Here is a 24849-nt window from a genome sequence, read left to right as displayed (position 1 = left end):
TTCTTTCAGTTTTGTGCTTGTGATGTGTGTGTGCTAGGTAGGTGGCTAGGGTGATGGGTTCAAGGATCCATGGTTTTGGCTTATTCTTTGTTTACTGTGTTTGTAAGACCATTTGCCTATTTGGTTATTTTATCTTTTTTTTTTTTGGTTTCAACTTGGTCAATTTTGATTTTACATATTGAGAGTGCTAAATAATGTGGTAACAGTCTTCAGTGTTTTTCTGGTAAGTCAAAACATCCAATTTTTGTGGGTTTTGATTATTAGTTTTTGTTTAGTGTTTCACCTATCATTTTTTTGGTGGTAGTGTTTATTTTATTATGAGAATTGCGTATTGGTCTTCTATGGGTTGAGCAGTTGAGGGATATATGTGGTGTCTCAAAGATTTTCTCTTACCCAATGCAATGTGGCTATCAACGTCCACGTTCCTTTACTATAGCATTATGTTTTTTAACATTACTTTAAGGGTGATTTTTTTTTTTAAATTGTGGAATGTATGGACACTACTACAGTGGTGAGACTGTAATTGAAGCCAATCCCAGGATCAAGAAGACAATAAATCTTATTTTCCAAAATGGGAGAGGGCACTTCGTTTGCTGGTTATGTGAATTGTCTTTTCTTATATCTTGTTTTGTCGATGTGTTGGAGAAGCTGGTGCTTTAGATTTCTTTGTTTCTTTGCCGGTTAGACAACTGCTGCATGTTTGCCTTTTCCCTTTATGAATTTAATTTGTTATTCAAAATTCTTGGGAACTGCTTTTCTTCCATTTATTTATGATCGGTATAAACTTTTGCTGATCTGACTAATCTTTCAGCAAGCTGCGCTTGTCCTTAATGCTTCTCGTCGATTTCGATATACCTTGGACTTAAAAAAGGAAGAAGAAAGAAAGCAATTGATTGCTAAAATTAGAACCCATGCCCAAGTTATTCGGGTAAATATTACTCTCCAATCTTCATGTTACCCTTCAGTGCTTTAAATGGAAGTAAATATTGTTTGTTCCTTTTTTCTTTGCAATGAATCAGGCAGCTGTTCTTTTTCAAGAAGCGGGGCGAACAGTCAATGGTAAACACTTCCTGATGCTTACTTTAAGTCATAGAGTGAAATCTATGTTGTGACAGCTCTGACTGTTTAGCTTCAACTAAATTTGTCCGTATCTAATTACCGGAATGCTGATGTAAGTGGGGAAAAGTGGGTAGTAAAAAAATATGTCTCATGGTTGTTATACTAAAATTAAAAAATAGGTTAAAATATGCTTGTTGGCGCAAACCAAGAATACAGAAGCAGAGTTAATTGCTGATAGATAATAGTTGCCGCAAAGAATTTATGACAGAAAGGAAAACTTGGTAATCAAATTACGTAGGACTTTCTTCCATAGTTACTCTCTTACTGCAATTGCTACATCTTTGCTGATATTTTATGCCAAAAGAATCAGTGACTTTGTTTTGTAGTTGAAGGTGAGTAATACCATTGGGCTGTTTCGCTATAGTTTTGAAAAATTTGCTATAGGTGCACCTTTGAGGAAGCATCTTTTAGTCGTGTTTTCAAATAGTAGATTTTTCTGTTTGTCACATGTTTTGGCAGAATACTAATTTGTCTTACATGTTTCTTATTTTAGGGGATGGGGCTCTTAAGACGTTGCCTCCAACTACTACCTCCCTTGGCGAGTTTGATATCAGCCTAGAGGAGCTGGCATATATGTCTAGAGAGCACGACGTCCCTGCTTTGCAGCGATGTGGAGGGGCAAGTTCACCTTCAAAACTTTAGTTTTTTTCTTTGAGTCATACGAGTGCTGGATGAAGTAATAGTCTTCTCTATTTCTGTTATGAAATGTTGTAACATCAGGTTAAAGGGGTGTCAGAGAAGTTGAAAACAAGTTTAGATAAAGGAATTGATGGAGATGAAGTAGATCTGCTGAAACGGAAGAATGCATATGGATCCAACACATATCCTCGGAAGAAAGGGAGGAGTTTCTGGGTATGTGTTACAGTTATTGCATCATTTAATGCCGTGATTTGTTGTTGAGAATCATTATCACATTATTTATCATCAAACATAGTTACCCTTTTCTTGTGTTCTCCACTGTAGAGGTTTGTCTGGGAAGCTTGCTGTGATACAACCCTGATTATTTTGATGGTAGCCGCAGCTGCATCATTGGCGCTGGGCATAAAGACTGAGGTGGGTCGAAACACATAATAATTTCTGTTCCTGATTTTAAGATATAAATCCTGCACTGGGAAACTATTTATTGAAATTTCAGTAGAAAGAATCTTTGTTTTCCTTTATTGATATTGAGTGGAGATATAATTTGAAGATTTACACAACTGCGGCCGGGGTGAGTGGTTATAGCTTTGTAGATCTTGAAAAACACATTTGTGTTAGTAAAATCTTTTGCGTTCTTAACTATAAAAAAAGCTCTTATGTTCCTTTTCTTTTATGGGAAATGCACATATGATATAGAGAACAATGCACCAATATCCATCAATTTGTGTCCATGAACATCTTTATTCTTTTCCTTTTTCTCATCAATTATTTGGCATGTTATGTCTAACTTTTCCACTATGTTTTGTCTTCAAACAAGTAATTTAATATCTGTCTTGTGAGTTTCTTCTCTGCTCTAATTAAGCTTGCTCTGTTAGGGTATAAAAGAAGGATGGTACGATGGGGGAAGCATTGCTTTGGCAGTGATTATTGTCATAGTTGTGACAGGTACAAGGATTTACATAGAGATTTTATTTCAGTAGAGGTCTTGATGTTAAACTTGTGTTTAATTTGGCTGATAAAAATGTGCAATGTCAAATCAACTCTTAACACTGGATAATTTATCAATAACATGGTCGGATTCGGTCTTTAGATTGCTTAAGTTGATTGATTTAGAAAGGGAAAGACTGAGAGACTGATTAGGTTAGTTGATATTTAATTCAGGATGGTATAGACTTGAGAGGCTGATTGATGACCATACTGATAATCGTAGTTTGATATATATGCCAATCATACTTGGAGGGTTTTTACATAGTAGTAGTCCAATTTGGAGTCATTTGCTATGCCCGATGGGATAAGGCGAGATCATTATTTTGTGCATTATACTAGTGATAATGTATAACAGACTTAAGACTCAAGCTCTGGATGAACATATCCTGCACTGGGGTAAACATTTCATGAATAATTCAATATCTCCCTCCAAGTTCCTCATCGGCAAATTGATTTTTATTAGCAACCAATGCTTCTACAACTTAACATTTCCAGTATCACTTCTTATTTAGGTTTTTTTCTTGAGGTAAACTGCCCATTTTTGCAAGCAACTTGTAGGATAAAAAAACAACTCCATGTTCAGTGCCAATACCGAAATACCAAAAGCATTATCACATAATTTTGTTGTAAGGATGCAGATGTTGTCAAGTCTGTGATTCTTCGTCTAGTTAGACGAGTAAACACAGCATATGAGTTGGAAAAGAAATTGTGAAAGGAAAACGAGTTCAGAGCAGAAAATCTTCTGTGCTCTTGATTAGTAGTTTCAATTACAACAATAGCATAAACAGCTGACTAAAAAGGCATCTAAAGTCTAACATGCCTTTACTTGTCTTTATTTGTTTTCCCAAATTTAAAGTTGTTGATGTAAGCCATTGCATAGAAACTTTTTAGCCTCTGGATTATATCTGACTAATGAATAAAGCCTTAGTTTAAAAGTTCATTTTCTTGCTCTCCTGTTTGTAACTGGACATTTCTACTGTATGTATTTGCAGCTGTTAGTGACTATAAGCAATCACTTCAGTTTCAAAATCTTAATGAAGAGAAGCAGAACATACAAATTGAGGTTTGTCCTCTACTCTTTCCTGGTGTATTGCTTGTGAGAGTTAGGATTAGGGTCCTTCCCTTTTGTTTTTTTCAAATATTCTTAGCGTACTTTGTACAGGTTGTTAGAGGTGGGCGGAGAATTCCCGTTTCAATATTTGATGTAGTTGTTGGTGATGTTGTGCCTCTGAAAATTGGTGACCAGGTCAGTTTCTTTTTCTTCCCTTTTTTGATGTTGTAACTACGATATAATCTTTCTATGAATTTATTTTTCTACATTGATTGCAGGTACCTGCTGATGGAATATTAATCTCGGGTCACTCTCTTGCAATTGATGAATCAAGCATGACAGGAGAGAGCAAGATTGTGAGTGTTTCTAGTAATCTCTTAGGTTACACTGCTGTTTCCTTTTTAACTGGTATTAATTTGTTACCCAGGTTCACAAGGATTTAAAATCACCTTTCCTTATGTCTGGATGCAAAGTAGCCGATGGCTATGGAACGATGCTGGTAGGCTCTTTTTCTGTATGACGTCAGTGTGTTGAAGGGACTACTTTGGTCATTTCCTGTTAAACTTTAATTTCTAATATTCAAATGGCTTTAGAGATCCCTAATTTGTTGCAAAGACATTATTAAAGCATTGGAATGATTTGGGCCTGGATAGAGCGGAATGCTTACACGGAATTCATATGATCAACTCCAACTTTGTTTGAGATTGAGGCATGCTCGATTGATCGATCGAAAGATTTTAAACACATCAGTGTTCATTTTCAGGTGATAGGCGTTGGAATAAACACAGAATGGGGATTGTTGATGGCAAGCATTACAGAGGATAATGGAGAGGAAACACCATTGCAGGTTATTTGAGTGTAAAATGTTATGACTGCGTTGAAGGATCAACATTCACTGCTTAAATTGTTTTGATTAATTCATTTTAGGTCCGTCTGAATGGGGTGGCAACCTTCATTGGTATAGTTGGTCTCACTGTAGCTTTAGCTGTTCTGATTGTCCTTATGATCAGGTAGTGCTGGAATTCAATTGACGCTCTTATCGCTTGCCTCTACTGTTCCGAGAGTCTTAAGTTTGAGATTTTATGAACAGATTCTTTACTGGGCATACTTATAACCCAGACGGCACTGTTCAATTCAAAGCTGGGAAAACAAGGGTTGGCAAGGCTGTAGATGGAGCTATAAAGATCTTCACTGTTGCTGTATGTGCTCTTTTTAATGACCTTATGTTCTTTAATTGTTTGTCATCTGAAATCAGCGAACCTGTGGAAAATGTAGGTTACTATTGTGGTTGTGGCAGTGCCAGAAGGACTTCCTTTGGCAGTTACCCTAACGTAAGTATGGTCCTTCAGTTCTTGCTTCTCTTTTAGATGCCTTGGTTGTTAAGCTCAAATCTGAGTGTGGTTGTGAAGGTAGATCTCCAAGTGATTAATTATTTTGGACCTTGTGTTCTTCATCAACTTTGGAGTATTTACTATTTGTCTTTGCAATAATATATTCCTCTGTTTCCACAACTGGTTTGAAGTAGTCTGACTTGTGGTCAACTGTAATCTTGCAGGCTTGCCTATTCAATGAGGAAAATGATGGCAGATAAGGCTTTGGTAGGAGCAGTAATCATTCTCTGAATTCTTTTCTTAAGATATTCTCTGTGTTCTAAACAACATTTAACTGCAGGTGAGAAGGCTTTCTGCTTGTGAAACTATGGGCTCTGCAACTACAATTTGCAGTGATAAAACTGGAACCTTGACTTTGAATCAGGTGGAATTTTTTTACAACCTCTTGTACTTTTCCCCACTTTCTCTTCCTTTCTTTTTTTGTTCCACTTTCCCCTTCTTGGTTGTGACTGTGTTTAGCGCTGATGTTGTGTGAAGAGCCAATTTATACTGTATACAGCTTTGCTTTACAATCTGCCGAGCTTCAATTCTATTTTAATTTTTCCTTTGTAGATGACTGTGGTTGAGGCATATGTCTGCGGTAAAAAGATTGATCCACCTGATGATAGATCTGCAGTGCCTCCAACTGTGTTGTCTCTACTCCATGAAGGAGTAGGACTGAATACCACTGGAAGCATTTTTGTGCCACAGGTAAGTTAATAAAGAATTGTCAGCTCTGTTGAGAGCCTAGACGTGATTTCTCTCCTTTGCCTTCAGATTTTAATTTAATTCGGGTCACAAAATGTTAAGTGTCCGTACTCCAATTTATATTGCATTGTCTTTGGATTTTTCAGAATGCTTAATGCTATAGTATTCATAATATTATTTCGTACGATTTTCACATGTTTCAAGTGTCAAAGGCATTTAATATATTGATTTAGATTTTGATGTAATGCTTTTTCCATCATATGAGCCAACCCCAACTTGTTTGGGACTGAGGTGTAGGTTTTTTTGCCTTTTCCATCATATTAACTTTTCAACTGTTACAAAGTATTCTCTTTCACTACTAATTGATACATGCACGAGTCGGGCTATATATGTTGGGCTACAGATCATGTCAAATGGATGACCGGGGAATCATTTCCTCGGTTATGGTGTAAACAAGTGGGTCTTAAGTTAATGATCTGAGGCTGAATCTACTAAAATGAGAGAGAATGGACTGTGCTTTTATTTCTTAGGTTGTGGCGTATCATTAGCTGCTCCCAGCTGATAGTCTCAATCAGTGTTTGTATTGTTTCCAAATGGGTGTTTATTTTTTTGTCCTTTGAATAAATGAAACACTTTTGGTAAAGTAAAATCAAGTTACACTAACACCTGACTTGTGGGTCTATTATGAATAGAGAGGAGTTCTTGATTGCACTTATGCTTAACAATATGCTGCGGATATATACTATAGAAGTTTGAGGAACTTTTGATGTTGAGTATTCTAATAACTCTGAATGGTGTGAATCTGCTGTTCCATATATACTAGTTTAGAAACTGTATTCCTCGCTTATATTTATAATTTTCTACGTTTTAATATAGTAGTTGAAATTTTTGAGCTGTATGTTGCCCTTGTCGTCTGCTAGAAGTGATGGCGAGTTTTGACATGAACGAGTAGCCTTGAAATATAGTGTTTCAATTAATGAAAGCTTACTTGCTAAGTTGACAGGGATTTACAGTGCTGGTGCACTCTAGGCTTTTTGAATATTAAGAGGAGAATGAACTGCAGGATGAATAGCAATTATAAAATGGTTGTATAAAGTGGTGGATTTGTCAGCAAAAAATCCTCTGGGTGGTTAGATACTGCTTGATATGTCCAGCAACATGGGCCCTAGGGTCCATGCTAATGATTTATGTGTACAAATTTTCTGCTTATCAAAGAAAACAACAAATATTGTTTTGAGAATACTCTCTAACTAAACAATTGCTGAAGCACCTTCTCTGCCACTGTGGAGTCCTTTGACTCTTTATGGTGTGACTTCGTGTTATCACTTATCAGTTATGAGTGGTCTTACCGCTTTTGCTTTATCATTTTGTGGGGATTACCTTTATGCATCTAGATAGAGAAGATACTGCAATTGAAGATCACGTGCTTGCTCATTTTCTGATAGGGTGGTGGTGCTGCTGAGATTTCTGGATCGCCGACAGAGAAAGCTATTCTCCAATGGGCTGTCAATGTAATTATGCTTGCTTTATGCTTATAGTAATTGATGTCAAAATTCTCTTTAGTAAACTGTTTCTTGCTTCTACAGCTAGGGATGAATTTTGATGCAGTACAATCAGAAGCATCCATTATTCATGCTTTCCCATTCAACTCAGAGAAAAAAAGAGGTGGCGTTGCTGTGAAGCTGGTAATGCAATGCTCAATTCTGAAACTTCTTTTCTTAGCATATAATATGACTGGTTTTAGTGTTAAACCTTTGATACTCTACTTGAGGACTTTACAGGAAAATCAAACTAATATAAAAACCGACATATGATTCCCATATCATCATTGTTAAGAATAGTAGCCATATAGTGTAAAGGTTGTTTATTCATGTTGCTTTTATCATTCTGGCACTTCCACAGGATTTTTTTTTCTAGTTGATTAGCACAAAGACCAAAAGATGCTTAGTTGATGTTCAGAAAACCTGGTTCTTTTATTTGGTATCCAGATGATTCACAGAAAATTGCTTCTGTGTCCATCTCTTCTTACTTGTCAAAAGAACATGTCCATCTCTTCTTTAGGTGCCATAAGTTTTCCTTGTGATAGGGAAAAAGTCTTAAAGCTATCTGGAAGGTTGGAAGTCGTAATTTAGTTCTTACAGCTTTATGATCGTTGAGAAACCACCTTATTAAATTGGTCTTATATCCAAACAATGCCTTAGGCGTTACCAATACCGTGTTTCTTGATTAGAGAAGTATTGATGCTGCATGTGTGGTTTGGTGTTTTGCAGCATGATTCTGAGGTTCACTTGCACTGGAAAGGGGCGGCTGAGATTGTTCTCTCTTGTTGTACAAGTTTCATTGATGAGAATGGGTCGGTGGTTCCTCTGGGTGATGATAAGGTTTGTGTAAATGTTGGTCTTATCAAGCAGTTGATCCGTTGAAGAAACTAAAAATTATTTATTCACTAGCAATTTTAACCTGATTTAAAAAGTGCACTATTTTTTCTTCATTTTGAGGAATATCGGTCAGTTATCACTCCGAGTATTTGTACTGTGAACCATTGAATTTGAATTGGGCAATTCAAAAGATAAGAACAATGCGAGGTTGAATGGTGTGTTCCTTGAAAATTTACAATTGACCCAGAAAAGATTTATCATTATTCTATGAATTTTCAGTTATCAATTCTATGCGCTGCTGCATAAGATATAGCATAATTCTACTGACCCGAAAATGATTTAGCATTATTCTATAAATTTTCAGCTTTAGTTCTGAGTATTTGTGGTCCACAGGTGTCACATTTCAAGCAATCCATCAATGACATGGCAGCATCAAGTTTGCGATGCGTTGCTATTGCCTACAGACAATTTGACGTTGAGAAAGTTCCCAACGAAGAAGAAGTAGAGCAATGGCAAATACCTGAGGGTGATCTGGTATTACTTGCCATTGTTGGCATTAAGGTACTTTGCAAAACCTTTAAACCTTTTTTTTTTTTTTTGTTTTTGTTTTTATAGGACATTTCTCTCTTCTACGCGCCAAGGGTAACTTTTCTGCAGCAGACTGAAGAAAATGTTAAAGAACTCCAAGTTATTCAATTATTCTGCTAGTCTGTTTAAAGGGTGTAAATTTGCATGTCAAATCAAAACTAAGCTGAGATCTTTATGGGGTAATCTTGAATTGATCCTTTTCTGTACTGTTTTTGGGCTTGGCTGACTGAAAGTTGCGGCTCGTGCTCACACAAAGGAGATGATTCAGCAACTTGAGATTGTGTGCCCCGTAGGCTTACCTAGGGCAGGCAAACAGATAAAGCGACTTTGGAAGCTGACAACCAAGATAATTTTCAAGTTTGCTTTATTTAACCTGATAACGCTTCTTAATTGAAACCCATAAATAGTACGTCTATGAAGGCAAATCCCCAAGCTTGAGGTTGGAGATGATATATCGCCTTGTTGACATTAATTCCATGAGATCTTCAAAATAAAGTTAGGTTTTCCAGCTGGAAAGCAGCAGTAAGAGAGTGGAAGGTAGTCAGTCTTCGGGCACTGAAACTTATAGCGGAGATGCTATGGAGCAACAGTGGTGAAGAACAGGGTGAAAAAGATTTAAGCAGCGAAGCAAAATCAGTCTGGTGGGGAACCAAAACCATGGGGAGGTTGAATGGTGAACATGTTGCTACGACTTGGAGAAGAAGTAGCAATGGTGGCTAGGAAGTTGGAATGGATGGAGAGATAAGAGTGATGGTTAGGGCCACTGGCCAAGGACTAGGCTTTCCTCCTCAAATATTTTTAATTGCAGAAATGATGACTTACGTCTTTCTCAATAAAAACAACAACAAGAACAACAAACAACAACAAACCCAGTGTAATCCCACATGTGGGGTCGGGGTATAATTATACGAGAAATAGGAAGAAAAGCTAGCTCGCCGTTTGAATTTTGAATGAGTCTTTGACTGAGCTCAACCTTGAAAAAAGTATAAGTCGACTCCGGCTTCAACTCTATCTTTAACCCTGGATAACTTAAGGAACTGGGTGCTAAGTTTTAAACTTACTGTGCACTCTCATAGCCTGTTCTGCAGTTACAATTCATTTCACTTTCTCTTTTCTCTACATACCTTTCCATTTTAAGCATATATAATGCATAAGTATCGTATAATTTGCTCTTATCACATGTAATTAATTCTTCACATGTATCTTATAGGATCCATGCCGCCCAGGTGTAAGAGATGCAGTTCAATTATGTAGTGATGCTGGAGTGAAGGTAATTTGGAACAATGCATTTGCATTTGGTTCTTTGAAACACAACGTTGTATTGAGTGTAATCCTGCCTTAATTCTTATTATTTGTTTTTTCATGTGTTATTAGCTCAATGATGGTCGCATCTCTGTGTTACCATAAATTTGAAGGAAAAAGCCTTTGCTTACTGGACCTCAGATTACATACTTTATCTAGAATGATTTTTTAACTCTCTAGTTATGAACACATATGTTTCAGTGTTTGTGCTTTTGCCTTTCTGGTTTCGTATGGTAGTTATATATATATATATATATATTGTAATTAGCCTATTTGCCTATTTCTTAGTTAAGATAAAGTATCTATCTTTGCTTCTGTATATATCTGTATTTTATTTTCTATTAATTGTCCTGTTTGTGTTTGTCGATGGCATTTTGCTCAAGCATGTCAGATTGTCAGTTTTCATACAGTTTATCCAATTGAAGGTACTTGTGTCCTTAATATAATAAATACTTGGTTTCTGGTGTCATAAGGAAACAATGTGGAGAGTTGTAAACTCCATGGATGATAGGCAGTTCTTGGTAGGAAGTCTGCGATACTCGTCTTTTGTAATGCATATACCAATATTCTTTTTGGTTTGATCGTAATTGTGGTTTTGAATGAACGGTACGATGCCTGAACAATAAAGAATTGAGCTTAATTGGTATACTTTCTTAGAGATCGTTTCAGATTCATGGAACTCTCAAACAGATTAGGCAGATCAGCTGCTTGTTAATCTGTGGAAGTTCTCAACTTTTGTGACCAGCTAGACTGTTCTGTGAATGTTCTAGTGAATGTTTTCTTTGACAAGCTGTGTTCCTCTTGCGTGCTTGGTGAAGTCTTAAATGGTTGATACATCTCTGAAAAACTTTGTAGTGTGCAATACATGTTATGACTGTATTAGGCTGTAATATTATATGATTTCTTTTGTTCATATTGTACCCTATACCTTTCATATTTGAACTTAGGAAGTCCCAGCATGGGGAGCTTTGTTATACCCTCATACTGTAGGATGTCCACTACTATAGGATATACTGTTCTACAAGTTGTTGCTTCCAATCCTTTTTGAAATATTTTAGCTGCGCGGCTGCCTTTCAATATATGTAAAAGCATAAATCTGTTGTCCCTCAAATTCACAGGTAAGAATGGTCACTGGTGACAACTTACAAACAGCAAAAGCAATAGCTTTGGAATGTGGGATTCTTAAGTCTGATGCTGATGCAACTGAACCAAACCTGATTGAAGGGAAGAGGTTTAGAGCTTTATCGGAGGAAGATAGAAAGGAAGTGGCAGAGAAAATATCGGTATGGAATGAAACTAGACTATTCCTAGTCGTTCAACAAGGTTTTTCCTCACTTTTAAATTCACATCATGTCCAGGTTATGGGAAGATCTTCTCCTAATGATAAGCTCTTGCTTGTTCAAGCACTAAGGAGTAAGGGCCATGTTGTAGCTGTAACTGGCGATGGCACTAATGATGCTCCTGCACTACATGAGGTGCTCTTCTTGGCTGGTTAAGAATGTAGTTATCTGATATGATTATAGAAAGCATGAGGTCGGCTAGGTGCATGTTAGCTATGTATTCTCTTGTTGAATTGTTTTATCCTGTTCACTGTCCCTTCTGCCTGAGGATTTTCGTTCTGTTGCTATATGGTTACTTGCTGAACCATTGAGAAATGAAGTCTTTTCTCTTGCGTTCTACTCTTTTATTTGCTGGTTAAACTTTCTTGTTTATTCTCAGTTTTTCTTTCATGGGGTGGCAGGTGTTACCTTCACAACGAACCGCTATATTTTGCTAATAAAATTTGCTTTCCTGCTGCCTTGTAGGCCGATATTGGTCTTGCTATGGGCATTCAAGGAACAGAAGTTGCCAAAGAAAGTTCAGATATCATCATCCTGGATGACAATTTTGCTTCTGTTGTGAAGGTCAGTTTATCATGCTGGCAGCTTTAGCAGGAAGTTCTCAGGCTCTTATTATCTTAGTAACGCCAAACTTGTCTTGCATGCTCGACTTAAGGAACATGAACAATATTTTTCTAATTTTATTGCCTTGAAGATATTCCAACAGTCATGTTTATATATTTTGGAACCTAAAAGAAAGTGCATAGTATTACTTTTTAATGGTGGGGAATGAACTTTCCTGCTGGGAATTTTGAATCTTCTGGATTGACTGAAATACTTGGGATAGGCTCTTTGTGAAAAGTTCTTTATTGCTAACAAGTTCCTATCTCAGAATACAAGTTTTCTGTACACGTTTAAATTGCCTTCAGCAGTTCAGAAGTCGATCTATTTTACCTGATATATTTTGCAAACCCATTAGTATCTTTTCTAGTTGCAGTGATTGAAGTTCTAAAATTTTTCAGACCAGTGCACGGCAATACTTATTTCTATTGATTTTTTATCCCATCAAATACAGGTTGTCCGATGGGGCAGATCCGTATATGCTAACATCCAGAAATTCATCCAGTTTCAGCTAACTGTTAACGTTGCTGCTCTTATAATTAATGTTGTTGCTGCAGTTTCTGCTGGTGATGTCCCATTGAATGCTGTTCAGGTTTAGTTTCTCTGCTCTCTTATCATTGATCAGTGGTGCGGATGCACACTTTGTGTGTTCGACCTCTATGTTCTGATGTTAATCATTTAGGTTTTGCCATTCACCTGTGCAGCTACTTTGGGTAAATCTTATTATGGACACCTTGGGTGCGCTTGCACTGGCCACAGAACCACCAACTGATCATCTAATGCGCCGAGCTCCTGTTGGTCGAAGGTTAGTTTGTAGATCTATATCTGAAAAAAAGAAGCTTGTTTCAACATTTTAATGGCAAAGATATTGTTTGTTTTGTCAAGTAACATTAGCTTGGCTGCACTACCATTTCTGCGTATTTGTAGTTTGACAGATGGGGTTGGCTTTTAGAGATAACTAATCCATCATGTGGCTGTGCAGTTGATTTCTTATAAGGAAATATTATTGATCTGTTAGATTTTTTTTCTTTCATGTCGTTTCGCATAATGTGTAGGAAGTGAACTTGTTTTGAAGCCGTGAGATACTTTTAAGTTGGTTTGAACATTCTCACTACATTCCTAACGTTAATGTGATTATACTCTAAGCTGGATTCTATACGTTTCTGACTCTTTCCACTTATGTTACTAGATTATAGAGACTTCTATATTGCCTCAATATCTTCTGCCATTCATTTTCATGCTTCGGTACTGATGTGCATCCTACTTGTATTAATAACATTTAGTGGTGGAATATGTTCAGTTGCAGCTCTAGCCAATGATTCCCCAAATGTATCAGCTTATTTTCAGCTTCTTTATGTATTACTAACCTATGTCCTCGTAGTTATAATGTTTCTCGTGCACAGCATCAATTGATTGTTTGTTTAATTCTATCTTAGGGAACCTCTCGTCACCAATATAATGTGGAGAAACCTATTAATACAGGTAAAAAGAATTTGATGGCTGATGTTCCAAAGTGATAAATATTCATTTTACATTAGTTTTCAGGTTGATATCTCCTGCTTGAACATCTGCAGGCTCTGTATCAAGTTACAGTTCTCCTAATCCTCAATTTCCGAGGTGAACAAATTCTGCATTTGGAGCATGAGACGAGGGAGCATGCTGTTAAAGTGAAGAATACCTTGATTTTCAATGCTTTTGTCCTGTGTCAGGTAAGAATAGCTGATAAAGAAACATGCTATGATTGGCTTTTGCACTCCCCATAGTATATTTTTCCTTTCTTACATAAGAAAGATATCTTGTTTGTACCTAGTGCGAACTCAAGCACGTCCTCTCCCCTAGGAATTGTCTTAGTTACATTTTTGGATTGTAGAAGTGTCCACTTTCCTTGAATCAGCAGGTCTAATACGTTTAATACCATAAAATTTTTAGCCGCCTCGCTTCTCCACCTTGTTATTTTTCTGTTATTGGCTATAAAAAAGTCAAAGCATCCATGTGTTTTCTCAACTAATATTAAACAATTCATAGTTTCAAATCTTCCCTTAATCGTGCCTGATCAAGGGTGGACAACCCAATTCGGATGGAAGGGGTAGTAATCTCTGCTCTCTTTTAGGATTTTGGTTGTGTTTTTGGAAATGATTCTCAAAATAAATATGAGGCAGCTTTTTCTCTTGAGCTCCTTCAATTTCCCCGTGTTCCTAACCTTTTCCTTATTTTTGGTTTTGTTCGGGCGATGGGGGCAAAAAGGGGCAAAAAGTCTGAAGCTGAAATTTCATACTGCTGTTTGTGACGAGGCACATTAGCTTAGATATTTGCCTGTCTACTGAGATTTAATCGCTGAATCCACTGCTAATGACTCGAAACTGCAGGTTTTCAATGAATTCAATGCTCGGAAGCCAGATGAGATAAATGTATTCAGAGGAGTCCACAAAAACCGTCTGTTCATTTCAATCATCGGCTTCACATTGGTGCTTCAGGTATATACCTCATCCCTATCCTTCTATTTGGCGTTGAACATCAACCTATCATATTAACAATATCTTTTTTTTTTTCCTTAGGTTATCATAATATTCTTTCTTGGAAAATTCGTTTCAACTGTGAGACTGAGTTGGCAATTGTGGCTTGTTTCAATAGTCATTGGACTTATAAGGTTAGTCTGGTCTTATCAACTGTCATTAATTGATCCAGTAATTTTTCTGGTACTAAGTGAAGTTGGTTTTACTCAACAGCTGGCCCCTTGCTGCTCTTGGGAAGTTGATACCTGTCCCTGAGAAGCCATTTGGGGACTACTTTTCCAAGAAATTACCGAGACGAAGAAATCAACAGGAGTGTTCATAGACATTTATACATACACGAATTTAACTAACAAGTGTCTCTGCGTTTTGTAAGGGTGGCGTTTCTTTTGCTACTGTACAGAAATTTGCCGCTAATATTTTACTAGTTGGGTCATTTTGTGAATGTAGTAGAACAGCATAAACATATATTTCTTGATTGCCTCTTTAAATTCGGATGTAGGCGCCTCTGCAGCAGATTCGAATTTTGCTGGTATGTACTCCACTTATGTTCTCGGAGGTTTAAAAAAAAAGCCTTTTCTGCTGTTCATATAACATGAGTTTATTCTGTTATACGAGGAATTGATTACATAGCAATTTGCTTTAGACGATAGACCCACCAACGTTTGGCTATGTATTCCAATTTATCTTCAAGGTTGCACTTGATTATATCATATCATTAATTTTAAGATAGCACAAGCAAGCACATCAGCAAGCACTAATACGAGGATACAGGCCCCAAAATAGCATTACCCATATGTGATTTTTTCATCGTCTTTGACGGAGGATAGCTATTTATCCTCATTTCTTCATATTCTCGGTCAATGAATATTTAAAAATCGACTAAACCGTATCGTATTGAATTGAGTTTTAGGTTTCTTTTTAATAAAAATGTAGGTTTTTATATAGATTTATAATCGTACCGATAATTCAGTTAAGTTTTTTTAATTTTATGAAAATAAAATGAAAAAATATCGAACCGTACCAAATAAATTTATATGTGAAAATATATTATGTAGTAATTAAACAAAATGAAACATTAAATTTCTTCTTAAATTTTGGAATTATGAAAACAATTACAATTCAACAAGTAATTAAAACTAAAAATTCTAATTCCCAAATGTATTATGCTACTTCTATTGAAACCAAAATTATTTCCACCATAATCACTAGCAAGCCACAAGGTATTCTACTATTCTGGTGATTATGAGAAGTAAACTACAAAGTATTGAATATGTTTCTTTCGTATGATTTAGATTTATCCTTTTGGATATTTAATCTTCTATAGAGTTTATGTTGAGTCCCAGCTTGGTTAATATCTGTTCACTCCTGTGATTATATTTTCTTTATCTTTGCTTGATTTCTTTTATGCTGCTGCAGAATAGTTGATTGATCTATACGTTGGCCGTCTTTCATTTTTTTTAATTCATCACCCTTTAAACAGTAAAAATATTTAGAGAATTTTGTTAAGTCGTATAAAATTACGTATTTTATTGCATTTTACTTTTACTATAGACTTTTACATGACATTTTAAAAAATACCGAAAATTAATCGAACCGTACTCATATCGAAGAGAAACCGATATGATTGAGTTGGTTTCGAAAAGTCTAATTTTGGTTATACATAATAGAATAACCGAAAAATAGGTATGGTACAAATTTTATAAAATAAGCAACCGAACAGAACTATTGACGCCCCTACTCTCGAATTTGCAACTTGAACAAAAAATTGAGATTTTCCTATAGACAGTAGGCCTAACACGACAGGAAATATCATCTTATTTGTGTATACATAGGGGAAGTCCGTCGTATTTTAGTGATAACCTTTATGGAATTCTGAGACTTGGTAAGATAACCTTTGCTCCGAATAGGGTTAGGAGCAAAGGCGCCTCAAAAAATCATTTAACATTATTTATGGAAACAACGAAACAGTAAGCCCAATTTTGTGTATTTCTAGGTGGCATTTAAAATCTTTTGTTGTCTACCAAACCTAGTGGTACTTGTGAATACATAGGGGAAGTCCGTCGTAACTAAATTCAAATAAGATCCGTTATACCTTGTGATTTAGAACAATATTAAAGCCATACATGGTACAACGAACGGTGCAAAGGGCTAGGAACAGTTAAGATAATTTTCTGGTACAGATCGTTGTTGCTACCACTGAAAATACATCAATTACAAAGATTTTCATATAGAAGACAGTGAAAATGATGCATAGCTTTCTCGACTTGTGGTGCATACCGGCCAGAGTTGTACGCGGGTGATTCGAGGCCTCGTTGTACAGCTTCACATAATTTTATATCCTCCATCTGCAAATTGTAGACAGCAAAATTAGAACCAACACTTGTGACTGTGTACGATCGGATACATATAGTCGCATATATGCATTGACATGCCAGTAACAAAGCTGATCGGAATATTTTACATGTTTTTACTATACCTGCACTGTCTCACTATCTTGGAGACTCTGTGCGATAAAACTCTCGTCACCCTGTGAACAAATAAAGAATCAATTGCTGGAAGTAGTAATTTGATCTTTAAGTAAGAAAACAAAGACTTGGACACACCATAACTTTGAATTATGATTCCTTTCCTTTTCTATCACGTAAAAGTACGCCGTACACCAGTAACATATGGAACACAATGAAGATAAATATTAGAATATAACTATATAGGAAGTCTCCATAAGGATTCACTTCAAGCTTTGAACTTAACTGGATATGCTAGAGATGTGTTTCTTTTTGGTTCAAATACCACGCCACCAACAGACGATCTTGGCTTCTCCTTACAATTGCAAAATCCACTTCATACTAACCTCTGAGCAGCCGACACTCCTTTCCCTGGCTCCACACCCCCCACCCCCCCGGGTACCCAAAAAGATCTTCCATGAAGAGAAAATGGCATTTCAGTAGTGGAGGATCTTCAGGCTTAATAAAGGCATAAAAAGGGTAGCCCGATGCATTAAGCTCCCGCTATGCGCAGGGTCCGGAGAAGGGTCGGACCACAAGAGTCTATTGTATGCAGCCTTACCTTGCATTTCTACAAGAAACTGTTTCCATGGCTCGAACCCGTGACCTCCTGATCACATGGCAACAACTTTACTCCCCCCCTTCCCCCCTTCACGCCTAATAAAGGCATAGCTAGACATAAACGAACAAAAATCCGTAAAAATGCAGTCTAAGATCCACCAAATTAGAAATTATAACACTTAGGCCTCCTAAAAGAAATTGGTGCCAAACCAAAACCTAGACACCATACACTAAATCAGTCTAGTACCAGATGTCAAGTTTTGATCCCAGAAGGAATGCATAACAGGAAATGTCTTCCTGATCATCTCCTTGATAGATAGCTTTTTCTCTCCTAACGTCTAAATTCAACTTAGTAATTTCACGATCTTATCTTGTTGAGCACAACAATTTTATCACCACCAGTGTGAAAATTAACCGAGGAAGTTAAACAATTCAGTGCCTCCAGAGTACTTAGGAAAGAACTGAGGAAGAGCGGTGCGAGAGATGCATATAGAAATTAAACACACGTTACATAGAATGAATTTACATTTACCTTGAGAGATGCATCAAGAAAGTAGTCAAATATCACTAGACATTTCCGTGGTCCTTGAGGCAGTACGAGATTCGTGTCCATCCAAGGACCATACCTATGTGCTCCACAGATTAGTTTTACAAGAATTACCAGTCATGAAAAAGCTGAAGCGAAACCAGCCGGTTTATCTATATATGAAGCACCAACCTGTTGATCATGAAGTTTGGATACACAAATGCATATAAAGCTTTTGATCCAAGTCGATCAAATTCTTGGTCCTTTTCTGCACTACCAGTTTCACATCGTTGGATGCTCACTTTCTCAAGTATCTGCTTCATTATTAATAGTTGCATGCAACAACAACAGACATCCACTTAAACAGTAGCTCTTGTGGAAATTGGATTCAGAGGAAAATTAAGAATGAATACAACTCAAAGTTAGAAAATGGTGTTGAGCATACCGTGGTAGAATACGAGTCAAGCGTCAGACCAGAAGCAAGACTTTTATGAGCATATGGTACATGATAACCGCCATCCAAGTAGTTGTCACAGAACACCTACAACAGAACACACTGGTAATTAGAAAAGGACCGATTTATTTTGGACCAATGAACAGATCTAACCGTAACGTTAGAACTGACCTTCCAGTTACACTCAATGGTGTATTCGCGTCTACATAAAAAACTTAATGAAGAATCGACTCCACCATCCGCCAAGATTTGGGATGAAGTACCCAGCCATTCGTTTCCAACCAAGTCAAAATCAGATTCTTGTTCATACAAAACTCCATTTTCAAAATTGAGAAGTATGAACGGCCCCCATACAGCTACTTTCATTGGAACTAGTCCCATCTCCTATCCTTCATATAGAAAAACATAACAGACCAAATCACCCCCACATTTAAGTATTGACCATTAAATGACAATGTGGTTATTCAATATATGTTTAATACGTTCACTTTGAAGTTCTTGATTCCAGTTATTCTAGTTGCCTTAAGAAGCGTTCCGTCCAATCCATATGTCCACCCCTGCAAAAGGAAGAGCGGTAAAATAAAATTATATTTGATGGTATTTCCTCCACTATGTCTAAAGTTGTATCATATGCTATACCGAACAAATATTAAGATAATAATATCTCTGGGATGCATGTTAAGAAGCTAATAGCTAAGTACATAAAGGAAGCAAGAAGACATACTAAATTGACAAGAGGCAAAAACATAAAGGGCAGCCAGGTGCAGCAATAACCCAACATGTAATCACATTTACTGAAAGAACAATTAATGATAAGACCAAGAGAAAACTGATGGTGAAGTAAGACTTCAAATCGCATTATGTACTGAGAAAAGAAAACTGAAATCAGCTCAAAGCAATTAAAAACTCACATGGTATGGGCAAACAAAGCAAGATCTTTTCCCACTTCCCGAGGCAAGAAGAGAGGCGTGATGCCGGCACACGTTATGAAAAGCATGTATTTTTCCACCATCATCTCGACATACAACATACTCGACATTGCCCAATCTGTATTTTAACTATTAGCTACTTGAATAAAATAGACAGGTACATCTCAAGATTAACCAGACCGAAAGCTCGTTATTCCTTTCGCTTGCATTTAAGCGAAAGCTTTTGATATGAATCAGTTGCAACTAACAAATACCGATGGCATAGTATAATGAAATTTACGGCATAACAGTACCTTCCGGTGAAATATTGGCTTGGCTCTTTGATCTGTTCGGTGTACCCTGAAAATCGCAAAAGAATTGCAGCAAATTCACATTCAGAAAGCGGATCACTTAATACTCTCTTACCAAGAATTGGTAAAATCAATACTACTACTAGATAAATAAACAAGAACCTGCATTACACTCTCGTTTTACTTGTCCTGTAGTCAATACAATTACCATAGTTTTGTACCCCATAACTAGGTTCTTACCAATGCGTCTACGCAATAGCAAATTAGGCAAGTTGAGCTCAAATTGAGCTTTGCAAACTAAACTTTATCAATACTAATTGTGCCTCAAAAAAGCTCCCCTAGCACTATTGGCAAATTACTTCAACAAAGTTCCACTAAAATATTGTCCACTGCCGCCTATATGCAGGAGATCCACAAGAGCTATGTTTACTAATACAGTTGGAATTTGAAAGGGAGTGTGTGTGTGTGTGTGTGTGTAAAAACTTAAGCGCTCCCCTAAGTTTACACCAAACCATACTAATTTACCACAATTAAGTTATAAGTTTGACAATGTGTATTAGTTCACTGCAGTTTAGTGATAAGAGTGTATTTGTATTAATTCACTATGTTGAGCAATAAGAGTATACGTAAAGATATGCGTAATTACAAATGAAGAAGGAAAGCTCTAAACATCCATGCTTCAGGCATAGAGCTAATAAAGGCAAAGATTAATATCAAAAAGAAAAAAAACAATTGCAAAGATTTAGGAGAACTTAAGAGCAACGGTAAAGTTATCTCTGTGTAGGTCACAGGTTCAAGCCGTGGAATCAGCAGTGCGACCCTTCCACGAACCTGCATAAACACGAGATGTTTTGTGCACTGGGCTGCCCTTTTAACTGGTGTAACTACTCTCTCCCCGATAAAGTCTAAAAAATACTGCTAATAAATCTAATATTCCAATGACAAGCTACTAAATTTCCAAATTGAATCAGACCAAAAACAAAATTAAACAAAGGAACCAGGAAAATCCAGAGAAAGAACAAACACAATCCAAAATATTAGTAGTAGTAATTTTTAAGCAAAAATTCAAATATGATCTTTTTTTTTTTTATTATTTAAAGAAGCATATAGTAGTATAGATAGACAAAAAAGGTGCAAAGATGTTATACCAACAGCTTGCCATCCTTTGAAGAAAACTTGATTGAGTTCTTGATTATAAAAAGAAGGGTCAGTGTACCAAGAACTAGGTGGGGTCACAGCTTCTTCAATAGGGATTTTGGGGTCAAATTCTTGAACCAATTTTTGAGCATAATCATGGTAGTTTGAGTAATTAGTGTTAAGTGAAGATGAGACTTGAAATGAAGGATGATGGATTCTGTGCTTTATAGGACAACATAATTTGGGATTCTTGAATTGAGATAGTTTTTGATGTTGTTGTCTGGAGAAGTGATTAAAGGAACTGAGCTTCTGCAGAACTGCCATAGGATAGATGGAATGTCAGTCTTAATTTACTTTTGGGTATTTTATGTTTGGATATGCTTTATATAGATTATTATTATTATTATTATTATTATTATTATTATTATTATTATTATTATTATTATTATTATTATTATTATTGTTTCTCTCCTATTCCTGCCAAACAGTAACATCGTTTATCTCATGATTGGTTCCATGTTTTATTATGATTATAATGTTGGGATTATTTATACAGTGGTTAATAATGGAGACATTGTTATACGATGATTATTAATGAATGTTATGGGATGCTTAAATAATGATGAAAGGACTAATACATCGCTTCTTGCATAACCTAATACAGCCAAAAAAATATTACAACAAGCAAGGTTGTTATTAACTTGGAGTGTTATAATAACCAAATTTCTCTATAACAATCTTGTTTGTTTCGATATTTTTGACTTTTAGTAATTTGTATTCGTAAAATAATTCTGGATAGAAAAATAACGTAAAAAATAAAAATGTAGAAGAAGCAAAAATTAATCCGAGCCAACTGAATTCACAGTATTTCCTTAATTAAGGAACTTAATCCCCTCCTAATACCCGATGTTTTGGATTATTTCTTCCCAAGATAGAACGGATTACACACTCATGTAGTGGTACATCAAACCCCAGTGTTTCAGCGAACATAAATGGCGGCAGCAATCACACTTACTTTATTTGTTTTTGCAATAAAACAATGCAGCAAGGAAGAAGAGATTTCAGAATTTTTGTAAGGAGAATCTAAAGGAATGACCTAGTATTTATAGCCAACAGGTTGTGTTCAAACAAAGAGGTGCAACTCTTCAAGATGACATTTCGCATAAAACGACTATTACGTAAATGGCTATTTACGCAAAATAAAACGGAAAAATCAAAACAGAGGAAAATCAAATTGCCGTTATAGAAATAGTTGATTTAGATTAACAATATTAATTTAATTTGACTATTTAACAAATAAATTTAGTCCAAAAAATTAATCCATCAATCAAATCATTTGGCTAAATCCAAATCCAAATCTGAATCCGAAGTCGAAGCCGAGCCGGGCGAGCGACGAAAACGGTGCGATGCTTTCTAACTTGTAAAGAGTAAGAAGAAATGCAACTATATATACACCCAACAAATGAGCTTTCCTCCTTCAATATGGGATAATGTTCCATTGTAAATGAAGGACAATCACAATTTCATTTTCCCCTCCATTTCCTATTCACCTCAATTTTTGAACTAAAAAACCAACAATCCTCCACATGAATGGGGAGTGGTTATACAACGGAAATATGCATGAAAAATTGTGTGATTCGCAAGCAAGGATTAATCGCATCTGGATAAGTAAGTTTTCCTTTGAGCTTTCGTAGTGAACTTATGTCGGATATACTCGGTCAATCGGTAGATTTAATATCTTTGAACCGTTGAACTTTGGTGTATACCTAGACAACCATAAGTTACATAATCAACCCTTAACCGTATTTGGGTCTCACTATTGTGTTCGTGTCATCCATAAACACCGTCTGATTTCATAAGTGCGTAGAGAACTGGCCTTAAAGAATTCTCCTTGAAGCGGCTAACACTTCACACTTACATAGATGATTCCTAAACGTGTCATCCCATAGATATACTATTTGATATATCCCGTATCAAATTTAAAAATCATTAAAAACCTTAATTCTTTATCCTTGGTACTGAATATTATATCATTACGAGAATGGACCAAAATTTTAGCTAACAATGTTGAATTGTTATTAATGACTTTGTTTGATCTCTTTGAACCTAGAACTTGGGATCTCCGGTCTTCTAGGCAGAGTTACCGCCACAATGACTTGTCCTCGGTCATAGTCCCATTTCCCTCGATGATCTTTCAACTACCTCTCTAGTTAGGCCTTTTGTAAGTGGATCCGATATGTTATCACTTGACTTCACATAGTCAATTGTGATAATTCCTCTAGAGAGTAATTTCCTAACGGTTTTATGTCTTCATCGTATATGATGAGATTTTTCGTTATACATAACTCTCTCAGCCATTCCGATTGCTGCTTGACTATCGCAATATATACATATTGATGCTAATGGTTTGGGCCAAATGGAATGTCTTTCAAGAAATTTCGGAGCCATTTAGATTCTTCGCCGGCTTTATTTAAGGTTATGAACTCAGCCTCCATTGTAGAGCATGCAATACAAGTTCTTTTCGATAACTTTCAAGATAACACTCCTCCACCGATAGTGAATACATATCCACTTGTGGACTTAGAATCAGTTGAACCGGTGATCCAATTTGCATCAAAGTATCCCTCAATCATCGCAGGATATTTAATGTAGTGCAAAGCAAAGTCTTAGGTATGTTTTAAATACCCCAAAACTCATTTCAATGCCATCCAATTAGATTGACCCGGATTACTCGTGTATTGACTCAATTTACTTATAGCACAAGCTATATCTGATCTTGTACAATTCATGATATGCATTAAATATCCTAACACATGAGCATAATCCAATTGTGATATGCTTTGACCTTTGCCCTTTCAAGCGTAAGATTCACGTCAATTGGAGTATTTGTAGCTTTAAAACCTAAGTGCGTGAACATTTCAAGTACTGTTTTAATGTAATGAGATTGTTACAATGCCAAACCTTGAGGAGTCCTATGGATCTTAATACTAAAGATTAAATCGGCACTCCCAATTCTTTCATATCAAACTTGTTAGTTAGCATACGCTTAGTCGCATTTATGTTGGCAATGTCATTACTCGTTATCAACATATCATCCACATATAATCAAACGATGACTATGTGATTTGGAGCCTTTTTAATGTATACACATTTATCACATTCATTAATTATAAAACCATTTGACAATATTATGTGGTCAAATTTTGCATGCCATTATTTGGTTGCTTGTTTTACTCTGTAAAGCGACTTAACAAGTTTCCATACCTTCTTTTCTTTGCCCGAAACTGCAAACCTTTTAGGTTGTTCCATGTAAATTTCTTCCTCCAAATCTTCATTTAAGAAGGCCGCCTTAATGTCCATTTGACGGATTTCAAGACCATACAATGCAACTAATGCTACTAACGTCCGTATGAATGTAATTCTTGTAATAAGTGAGTATGTGTCAAAAACATTAAGGCTTTCTCATTGTCTATACCCTTTTATAACAAATCTTGCCTTATACTTGTCAATAGTGCCATCATCTTTCAATTTCTCTTAAAAATCCATTTAGAACATAACGGTTTGTTACCGGGAGGTAGATCAACCAATACTCAAGTATGATTTTTAGTATGGATTCTATCACAATTGACCACCTCTTTCCAAAATAATAATTCCGAAGAAGACATAGCTTCTTTAAATATTCGAGACTCATTTTCCAATAAGAAAGTCACAAAATCTGATCCAAATAAAGTATACATTCTTTGACCTTTACTACATTTTGGATCCTCCTCATTAAATGTACTATCTTTTGTTCCTTCTCGAGGTCATTTAGATCATTCACCAATTGACGCACATTCTATTTTATACGAATATC

The 24849-nt window shown here is 36.2% G+C and overlaps 2 protein-coding genes across 10 annotated transcripts in view; one reads left to right on the top strand and one right to left on the bottom strand.

Annotated features, from left to right (window-relative positions):
- The window catches only part of LOC107774818 (calcium-transporting ATPase 8, plasma membrane-type), a 34242-nt gene extending 19056 nt beyond the window's left edge, over positions 1-15186 (top strand). For all 7 annotated transcript variants that reach the window (XM_075236686.1, XM_075236687.1, XM_075236683.1 and 4 more), the window contains 32 exons: positions 812-928; positions 1020-1059; positions 1613-1737; positions 1840-1971; positions 2083-2172; positions 2634-2703; positions 3738-3808; positions 3908-3991; positions 4075-4152; positions 4224-4295; positions 4560-4643; positions 4724-4806; positions 4887-4995; positions 5072-5127; positions 5352-5394; positions 5468-5551; positions 5740-5877; positions 7320-7385; positions 7461-7559; positions 8145-8255; positions 8646-8813; positions 10051-10110; positions 11261-11425; positions 11501-11617; positions 11948-12046; positions 12537-12674; positions 12787-12887; positions 13519-13564; positions 13657-13791; positions 14449-14556; positions 14638-14729; positions 14809-15186. In XM_075236686.1, coding sequence (XP_075092787.1) covers positions 812-928; positions 1020-1059; positions 1613-1737; positions 1840-1971; positions 2083-2172; positions 2634-2703; positions 3738-3808; positions 3908-3991; positions 4075-4152; positions 4224-4295; positions 4560-4643; positions 4724-4806; positions 4887-4995; positions 5072-5127; positions 5352-5394; positions 5468-5551; positions 5740-5877; positions 7320-7385; positions 7461-7559; positions 8145-8255; positions 8646-8813; positions 10051-10110; positions 11261-11425; positions 11501-11617; positions 11948-12046; positions 12537-12674; positions 12787-12887; positions 13519-13564; positions 13657-13791; positions 14449-14556; positions 14638-14729; positions 14809-14917 — 3090 coding nt within the window. In that variant the 3' untranslated portion in view covers positions 14918-15186. The remainder of the gene's footprint in view (positions 1-811; positions 929-1019; positions 1060-1612; positions 1738-1839; positions 1972-2082; positions 2173-2633; positions 2704-3737; positions 3809-3907; positions 3992-4074; positions 4153-4223; positions 4296-4559; positions 4644-4723; positions 4807-4886; positions 4996-5071; positions 5128-5351; positions 5395-5467; positions 5552-5739; positions 5878-7319; positions 7386-7460; positions 7560-8144; positions 8256-8645; positions 8814-10050; positions 10111-11260; positions 11426-11500; positions 11618-11947; positions 12047-12536; positions 12675-12786; positions 12888-13518; positions 13565-13656; positions 13792-14448; positions 14557-14637; positions 14730-14808) is intronic.
- A 1480-nt stretch (positions 15187-16666) lies between these two features.
- Positions 16667-21359, bottom strand: LOC107784251 (choline monooxygenase, chloroplastic). Of its 3 annotated transcripts, none has more exons than XM_075236681.1 (10): positions 21008-21359; positions 19863-19908; positions 19552-19687; positions 19123-19197; positions 18812-19024; positions 18632-18727; positions 18379-18503; positions 18193-18286; positions 17072-17122; positions 16667-16940 (listed from the first exon to the last, which is right to left on the bottom strand). In XM_075236681.1, the coding sequence occupies exons 1-10, from the start codon at positions 21318-21320 to the stop codon at positions 16803-16805; spliced, it is 1287 nt and encodes a 428-aa protein (XP_075092782.1). In that variant the 5' UTR covers positions 21321-21359; the 3' UTR covers positions 16667-16802. The 3 variants fall into 3 exon arrangements, with proteins under 3 accessions (XP_075092782.1, XP_016460838.1, XP_075092783.1); XM_016605352.2 differs by having other exon boundaries at positions 18379-18500; XM_075236682.1 differs by lacking the exon at positions 21008-21359 and adding an exon at positions 20022-20950.
- Between the last annotated feature and the right edge of the window lie 3490 nt (positions 21360-24849).

This window comes from Nicotiana tabacum, chromosome 18 (assembly GCF_000715075.1).
Source record: "Nicotiana tabacum cultivar K326 chromosome 18, ASM71507v2, whole genome shotgun sequence".
In the NCBI taxonomy this organism is placed as follows: domain Eukaryota; kingdom Viridiplantae; phylum Streptophyta; class Magnoliopsida; order Solanales; family Solanaceae; genus Nicotiana; species Nicotiana tabacum.
This window is presented reverse-complemented; position numbering and strand designations above follow the sequence as displayed.